The sequence below is a fragment of the Durio zibethinus genome, chromosome 10 (assembly GCF_047325235.1).
Source record: "Durio zibethinus cultivar Kanyao isolate XHJ-2024 chromosome 10, ASM4732523v1, whole genome shotgun sequence".
NCBI lineage: Eukaryota > Viridiplantae > Streptophyta > Magnoliopsida > Malvales > Malvaceae > Durio > Durio zibethinus.
Window position 1 is genome coordinate 3,446,523 of NC_143171.1, and position 8,178 is coordinate 3,454,700.

At 35.2% G+C, this 8,178-nt stretch overlaps 1 protein-coding gene across 2 annotated transcripts; it reads left to right on the forward strand.

Moving 5' to 3' along the window:
- The first annotated feature begins 366 nt into the window (after positions 1-366).
- LOC111292633 (kinesin-like protein KIN-14R) lies at positions 367-6,716 on the forward strand. Of its 2 annotated transcripts, XM_022885107.2 has the most exons (19): positions 367-762; positions 1,132-1,430; positions 1,514-1,685; positions 1,791-1,861; positions 1,955-2,138; positions 2,623-2,732; positions 2,828-2,927; positions 3,007-3,093; positions 3,203-3,379; positions 3,476-3,749; positions 3,905-4,066; positions 4,191-4,406; positions 4,489-4,526; positions 4,663-4,826; positions 4,926-5,177; positions 5,256-5,321; positions 5,449-5,523; positions 5,606-5,674; positions 6,016-6,716. In XM_022885107.2, exons 1-19 carry the CDS (start codon positions 537-539, stop codon positions 6,484-6,486), a joined length of 3,213 nt encoding a protein of 1,070 aa, XP_022740842.1. In that variant the 5' UTR covers positions 367-536; the 3' UTR covers positions 6,487-6,716. The 2 variants fall into 2 exon arrangements, with proteins under 2 accessions (XP_022740842.1, XP_022740843.1); XM_022885108.2 differs by lacking the exons at positions 5,449-5,523; positions 5,606-5,674 and having other exon boundaries at positions 408-762.
- Positions 6,717-8,178: the final 1,462 nt, after the last annotated feature.

Consider the following 8,178-nt stretch of genomic DNA (forward strand, 5'->3'; position numbering starts at 1 on the left):
AAAAATCTTAAACTAAATTCTAGTCATTTTTATACTTATTTTTCATAAGAGTAACAGTTATATTAAATTTAAAAATAAGATAAATTTCTTTCAAAATTTTAAAATACTTTAAAGAGATATGAGTTTTTAATTTTAAAATTTTAAGTATTATTAAGAATATAATTTTTGTTTCATAATTAAATTATTATAAGCCAAACGTAAAAATTAAATATTCATTATTAAAATTAAAAAAAAGTATAAAATTTTCCGAGCCAAATGCATTCTAAAAAATTTCACGTTCAATGGGCTATCGAGTCCATTATAAAGAGACTTTTGACGCACTCCAAAAAGTTTTTAACGGCTAAGTTTCACCTAACGGTCGGCAAAGGAATTCAAATTCGAAAATTAACCTTTCCCAAACCGCACAAAATCAGACGCATCCCTGGTTTTTTTTTTTTTTTTTTCTCTTCTTACTCTTTACGGACTTTCAAAAGAGAATCCAAGCAGTATCAAGAATTTTCTTGGCAAACAAACACTCCCAAAACTTTGATTTCCCAATGGATAATGCCCAATTAAACACTTTTCTCCAAATGCCCGAAACCCTTTTCCCCAATTCCTCTATTCCTAGGGTTTCTGACTGGGAAAAATGCGATCTTGCCTTGAATCAAGATAACCCTAGCTCTGTCATGGATGACGACGAAGAAGAATCTTTGGCTGATTCAATGCTTTGTGACTCTAATTCAAGGCTGATCCCATCTGGGTTTTCCAAATCTAGTTGCTCACGTAAGTCAAATTTCAAGATTTTATCTTGTTAACTCCTAATTATTTGATCAATAATAAAATTCTGTAAAAGAAAGAAATTAAAATTCTTTTTCTTGATATATTTGCCAAAAAAGGAGACTTTTTTTTGGTGATTTAATTATATACGGGTTCTTTTTTAATCCTTAAAGTACAGGTAGACGTAGTATTTTAGAAACTGTGTTCAAACTTTTTGGGTTGCTTTTATTATTTATAAATGATTATATTCTATTTTTGTAGATTAACTTAATTCTTATGAGTAAATTACGAATTTTGGCCTTCTTTTTTAGTTCTTAATGGCATATAATTCATTTGAGGTTGTAATCTTTTTCTGTTTTTTTATACAATTTACAGATGAAATTGTGATGTTTATAAATGCTGGAGGAGAGGCTTTAAATGAAGAAGATTCTCGTATGAAATTCCTGGGGGATAGTTACTTTGAAGGAGGAAATATTATTCAGACTAATGAGCATATAACTGAGGCTGGAGATTGTCCATTCATTTATCAGTCTGCAAGATATGGGAGCTTCTGGTACCGGTTCAATAATCTTCCTCCCGGAGACTATTTTGTTGATCTTCATTTTGCAGAGATCATAAACACTAATGGACCTAAAGGAATGAGGGTATTCAATGTCTATATGCAAGAAGAAAAGGCAAGTTACAAGTGAATCATTTCAGTTTGTGTTGTGATATTTCACTGGACAGAAATTTTAAAATTTTGGTGTCAATATGGCAGGTACTATCAGATTTTGATATCTTCTCACTTGTCGAAGCCAATAAGCCATTGCAAGTTGTTGATTTTAGGGTACTGGTGAAGGAGGATGGACTAATTGCAGTGAGGTTTGAAGGAGTTATTGGAAGCCCGATGGTTTGTGGTATTTGTGTAAGGAAAGCACAAAATATTCGAGGTACTGTTATTTGCGTTTCCATTATTTGATTCATTCCCAATTTTAATTTTGGAGCATGTTTGAAGAACTGCTTATTTTGAAACCTTATTTCCAATCTAAGAACAGTTGCTCAGGGATCGCAAGAATACCTTAGGTGCAAGAACTGTGCTGCTGAAATAGAAGTTTCCTCAGCTCAGGTTAGAGTTTATTTAGCTCTGAATAGATGTTTTCAATAAGAGAAGTTAATGCTGAACTTTTTGCTTATTTAGACTTTTATTTTGGGCTTGCAGAAGAAACTTGTTAGAACCAAAGTTACAGATAAATATGAGAAGAAGATACAAGAGCTCACTACACAGTGCCAGCTTAAGACACATGAATGCCATGAGGCATGGATGTCATTGACCGCAGCAAATGAGCAGCTGGAGAAGGTTAGGATTGAACTTGACAACAAGATCTTCCAAACACGCACGCTAGGTAACCATCATGTATATTTTCTAAGCACGCATAAGCAAATTCTTTGACTGGAGCAGAAAAAGAATTGTGAAGCTAGTAAAAAAATCTTCTACAATGATTCTGATAGAATCTGTTTCCTTGTTCTCAGTGTTTAATGACTTGAGCAAATACATTTCTTCTATAACATCTTGAACTTCCATTCTTGCTAAATAACTGTTCATTCCTCAATATTCTTGTATGTTTTGAAGAATTCGAGTAAGGGAGGATTTGTGGCTAATAGCCTACAGGCTGACTTGATATAGGATAGCATTCTTGATCACAAATGCTGCATATAAGGCAAGAAATGCTGATGAGTGTCAGTGTCAACTAAAACAAAAAAGACTATGTGATGGTGCTTTGTTTAGGTTATGCTGACATATCTGACTAATTTGGTGCTTAAGTTCTATAACTCCAGGGATAGTATTATACTTGCTCCTTTTAAACTCAACAAATCTTTTCTTGCCAGATGAAACTATGGGGAAACAAGCTGAAAATTTGAAAAATATTACTAGCAGTTATGAACATTATAAGAAGTATTGGGCAGCAGCAGTCAATGATTTACAAGAGAAAATAAAGGTAATGATGTTATCTTATTGCAATGATAATTTCTCTACCTATTGTTGTCTCGAGATTAATTATTGCAATGCATTTTATTATTGATTTTTCTGTAGATAATGAAAAATGAACATGCTCAGCTCTCTCATGAAGCACATGCATGTGTTGAGTCAATACCCAAGTTAAACAAAATGGTCACTGGCGTTCAGGCACTGGGTAGGGTCTAATTCAAATTCGTTCAGTCAGTTAGACTTTGCATTTATGCATCTGCATGGCTTACAGAATGATTTTGCAGTTGTGCAGTGTGAGGATCTCAAAGTGAAGTATAGCGAGGAGCAAGCAAAGCGAAAGGAGCTCTATAATCAAATTCAGGAAACAAAAGGCAAGGGTTTTTTTCTCCCTTCTGAGTAGTTTAGTAATGCATCTTTTGCAACCTATCATTGAAGACTACAGAGGAAAACACTTTTTACCCTGCATTTAATTAATATTAGGTAATATAAGAGTCTTTTGCCGCTGCCGCCCACTAAGTACGGAAGAGATATCAGCTGGTTTTGCTCAGGTTGTAGATTTTGATGCAGCAAAAGATGGAGACCTTGGAATTCTGACAGGTGCCTCCACCAAAAAGACTTTCAAGTTTGACCGAGTTTACACACCGAAAGACAATCAAGGTAACAGTTACCTGTCATTCTATGTACTAACTCCAATATAACCATTGAAAATACTGTAAGATGCTCATTTAGCTAGTGGTTGTTTTGACGTAACAGTTGATGTTTTTGCGGATGCCTCACCATTGGTGACATCAGTGTTAGATGGCTACAATGTCTGTATTTTTGCTTATGGGCAAACAGGAACAGGAAAGACATTTACGATGGAAGGCACTGACCAGAACAGGGGAGTCAATTATAGAACTCTTGAGCAGTTGTTTCAAATTGCTAAGGAAAGGAGTGAAAATTTTATGTATAACATATCTGTTAGTGTTCTTGAAGTTTATAATGAACAAATTAGAGACTTGTTATCTACATCACCGACATCAAAGAGGTGAGACAGCTGTACTTTTTATTACATTCTTAACTAGTCACTTCTGAAATTTGCTATCCTGAACGTAATGTAAACTGAATGGTGATTTATCTGATCTAAGGATGAATTTGCCTTTCAACATAAAGCTTAATGTATTCACTTGGTTTGGTTGCTAGGCTGGAGATAAAGCAATCTGCTGAAGGGTTCCATCATGTTGCAGGCATTATAGAAGCCCAGGTTGATAATATTAAGGAAGTTTGGAATGTGTTGCAGATTGGAAGTAATTCTAGAGCTGTTGGGTCAAACAATGTGAATGAGCATAGCAGCCGATCCCACTGGTATCAAGACTCTTTCTTTTATTTTTCAACACTTCATTTAAAATGAATGAAGATCTTTCAAATTTTCTTTGTCCTTTTCCTCATTAATTTTACAAAGAGAAAATTTTCTTTTATTTTTGTTCAGCATGCTTTGTATAATGGTAAAATCCAAAAACTTGATGACTGGTGAATGCACCAAGAGCAAGCTTTGGCTTGTGGATTTGGCAGGCAGTGAGAGGCTTGCAAAAACTGATGCTCAAGGGGAGCGACTCAAGGAGGCTCAAAATATCAACAAATCCCTTTCAGCCCTTGGGGACGTCATATATGCTTTAGCAACAAAAAGTAGTCATATTCCATACAGGTCCGTTGATTGTCTACCTTACTCGACTATATAGCCACTTGCCCTTTTGTTCTTGTGCTTGACATCTTTCATTTGATTTCAGGAACTCGAAGTTGACACATTTACTTCAAGATTCATTAGGTAAAATCTGGGGGATTCGGAGCGTAATGTTTTGAAGAGGGTTAAATTCAAGTTCTGTTTGTTAGTCTTGTTGGTATTAGATTTTGGAACAATCAGTCTCCCAGTATTGCAACTAACAGTAGCCAGTATTTATCAGGGGGTGACTCTAAGACCTTGATGTTTGTGCAAATTAGCCCTTCAGAGAGGGACTTAAGTGAAACCTTGAGCTCCTTGAATTTTGCAACTCGAGTTCGAGGAGTTAAGTTGGGTCCTGCTAAGAGGCAAGTTGATACGATTGAGCTCCAAAAGATGAAAACAATGGTATATCATCTAGTAATTAAGTGTTCGCTTCCATCACTATTATTTTATTATAAGATAGATCAAGTACTTGACTGCAACTACTTTTGAATTCTTATGAAGCTTGAAAAGGCAAGGCAGGAATCTAAATCCAAAGATGAGTCTTTAAGGAAACTAGAAGAGAGTTTACAGAACCTAGAGAGTAAGGCCAAAGGTAGAGACCAGGTTTACAAAACCCAACTAGAAAAGATCGAGGAACTTGAAGGTCAATTGGAACTGAAAACTAGCATGCAGAACCAGTCGGAGAAGCAGACCTTACAACTTTCAGATAGATTGAAAGGGAGAGAAGAGATTTGCACTGGCCTTCAACTAAAGGTTGCTGTCAATTTAAAGTATAATTGACATATTGCCCTGTTGTTATTCGTACTAACTAGAATCTATTATCTGCTAAAGGTCAACGAATTGGAGACTAAGCTTAAAGAGCGATTACAATCAGAATCTGCTAGTTACCAGCAAAAGGTTACTTAGACATGGTTTTATTATTGTTTTTTTGCTTTTTATGTGTATGTATGCTCTTCTTGTTCTATTAACAATAGGAGCTTTAAAAAGAGAACTGATTTGACAGTGAGTAGTTTGATTCAAACAGGTTAAAGATCTTGAGAATAAGCTAAAAGAACAAGTTCAAGAATCTGAGTCCCATACACTTGCCCTTCAACTCAAGGTTGCAAATATTTTAGCAGTGTCAGTTTATAAATATCAATGAGCAAATAGAAGGTGTAACCTGCTATATGTTTCTTTTCCAGATTAAGGAGCTTGAGAGAACGCTGAAAGAGAGAGAACAAAACCCAGAATCTGTTTTGCTTCGTCAAAAGGTCATTTATATCACATACCTCTTTTCTGGTGTGATTAATGTCTTCACTATTTCTCTGGCATATATTAGTGCTCTTATTATCTGAAACCATATCTCTTTTTTGAAGTCAAAATTACAAATGATTTCCAAATGATAATGTCATTTTATTCTTCAATCCTTCTAGGCCTTGCATGAAATTCTTACGAACAATGTCATTCTTTTCGGTCACTTGAAAGCAAAACATGCTACAATATATTTCTATTTGTCGAATTTCAACCTTTTAAAGTAAGCATATTTTATTTGTGCTTTCATGAAGAAATAGAATGTGAAAGCACTAAGATATATTTGATAATTTTCTGGCAGATTAAGGAGCTGGAAGATAGATTGAGAGAGCAAGAACAACAGTTGCAATGTACGCTAGCTCGTGACTTCGCTAATGTGATCAGGGCCACTCCTAGTGAAGGAAAATGTAGAATAGATGATGAGTTCATGACTGAAGCTGAACCCCATATCCTAAGGAGTTCAAACTCAATTAGTAGCCGTCCCTTGAGTCATGGATCTACACAGCCAAGAGTTAGTGATTCTCTCCATGAGACAAGAAAGAAAAGGTACTCTAGAAGCGATGAAACAGAGAACAATATGGTTATATCTGCTTCCTTGGCTGATAAAAGGGCAAGAAAATCTGATCCACCTAAGATTGCAAGGGTTGTGAGAACAGCAAAACCAGCTACCGTAGCAGCTCAAGGACCCTTGACTCACAAAAGGATTATTAACAGAGATCTGGTCCATGCAGCTAAGGAGAGAGATAGTAAGAAAAAGATTTGGTCAAGATAGTCAAGCCAAAACTCCACACTTATCTATCTCTATGCACATTATAACCATACTTAGGAGTATTATATTCATATGTAACTAGCTACAAAAATTACCAACATTTATGTGATCTGTTAGTCAAGTATTAGATTCTTAACTCTAATAATAAGAGATCAAACTGTACGTCAAATGCCAAAAAAAAAAAAAAACTAGTACAAAATTCTTATTAAATTGATTTAGTATCTCAAGTTGAATTTGGTTTTCATTCATTTATTATTGCATAACTAAAGAAGTTTTGAATGACGATGCAAACGTTGATTTCCTTTCCCAAAAAACAGAATATGAAACATGTCGGCTAACTTTTTCCCTGATTATGGCAATCAACATACCTAATTTTCTTTTATTAGTTCAGGGTAGAAAGAGTTGATTTACAATCATAACATAGAACAGCAAAGCTACTTTTTTTTTCTAGGTGGACAGTCATTTCCAGCATGCAGGCAAGCAATTAAGCACAGTGATTAGATAAATGTTTAATTTTACCATGCAGGCAAGTAATTAAGCATAGTGATGCTCGATCATCTAATCAAAAAGATTACAAGTACTGCAGGAAATGGTTTGATTATTTACTTGGTGGAAGGTGTGGGATATGAAGGAGGGAAGGGATGTTGGTTTTTGAACCCCAACACAAAGAGCAGAAGAGGCCAAAAAGAGTGATGAGAGGCAAAAACAATTTTCTCGTTTGGGTGGGGCTGTCAGGCCCTTTGTTGAACACGTAATCACAGACTAAACAAAAAAAAAAAAAAAAACTCTCGTTTTCAGTCATGATGACAGTTTTGATTACTTAATTGCTACTTATATCTATATTATGTCTTAAAACAGATACAGTACTTCCAGTTTCCCCTTTGTTGTTCTCGAGCTGTTAATACCATCAGTTCACCATACCTTTAAAAACCAGTTCTACAACTACTATCAAGCATTACATCATTTGATTGGATAATGTACTTGTCATGTAGTAATAGAAAAGGTAAGAACCAAACCGATCACAGGATTGGATTTGTGTTAATTGGACCACAAAATTAAGGATTGATGTTTAATTAAACTGTTAATTGTTGAAAACTAAAGGGTAGGTGAGGGGGGGAGGCAACAAAAGTGGTTGGGTGAGGATGAGAATCAGCAGATAGTTTCCCACTGTTGCCATGACTCATGACTCATGAGCTTCTTGCATGTTTGTAAGTTGTAAAAATGACAGTTAGAGACACTAAGGACACACCAACACAACATCACCATTCACCAAATAGTCTCTAACAAAAGTTGTTTTGTTTTGTTTTTTTTTTTTTCTCCCAATGAGATCCTATCACGTTAATCACGCTCCTTCATGTTCTTCACCAGTTTTCTTATTCGGCCAACCATTTTCTTTCTGTCTCTATACGGCCACAAGTTAAATATATATATATATATTTATAGTGTTCAGGTAATTATCTGATTATTATTATTATGTTCATGAAAAAAACACAAGAGAATAAAACAAATGGGTAAATGATTGCTAAAAACTTTTGTGCATATGAGGAAATATTGGTAGGGAAAAGCAGAAACATGATGGTAAAAGATGGAAGAGTGGGGGGGGGGGGGGGGGACCTTTGGCAAAGGCAAAATAAGGAGTTTTTGGTGTCTTTAGAGGAAATCATGGCCTTGTTTAGGCATCATAGGCCTATAGAA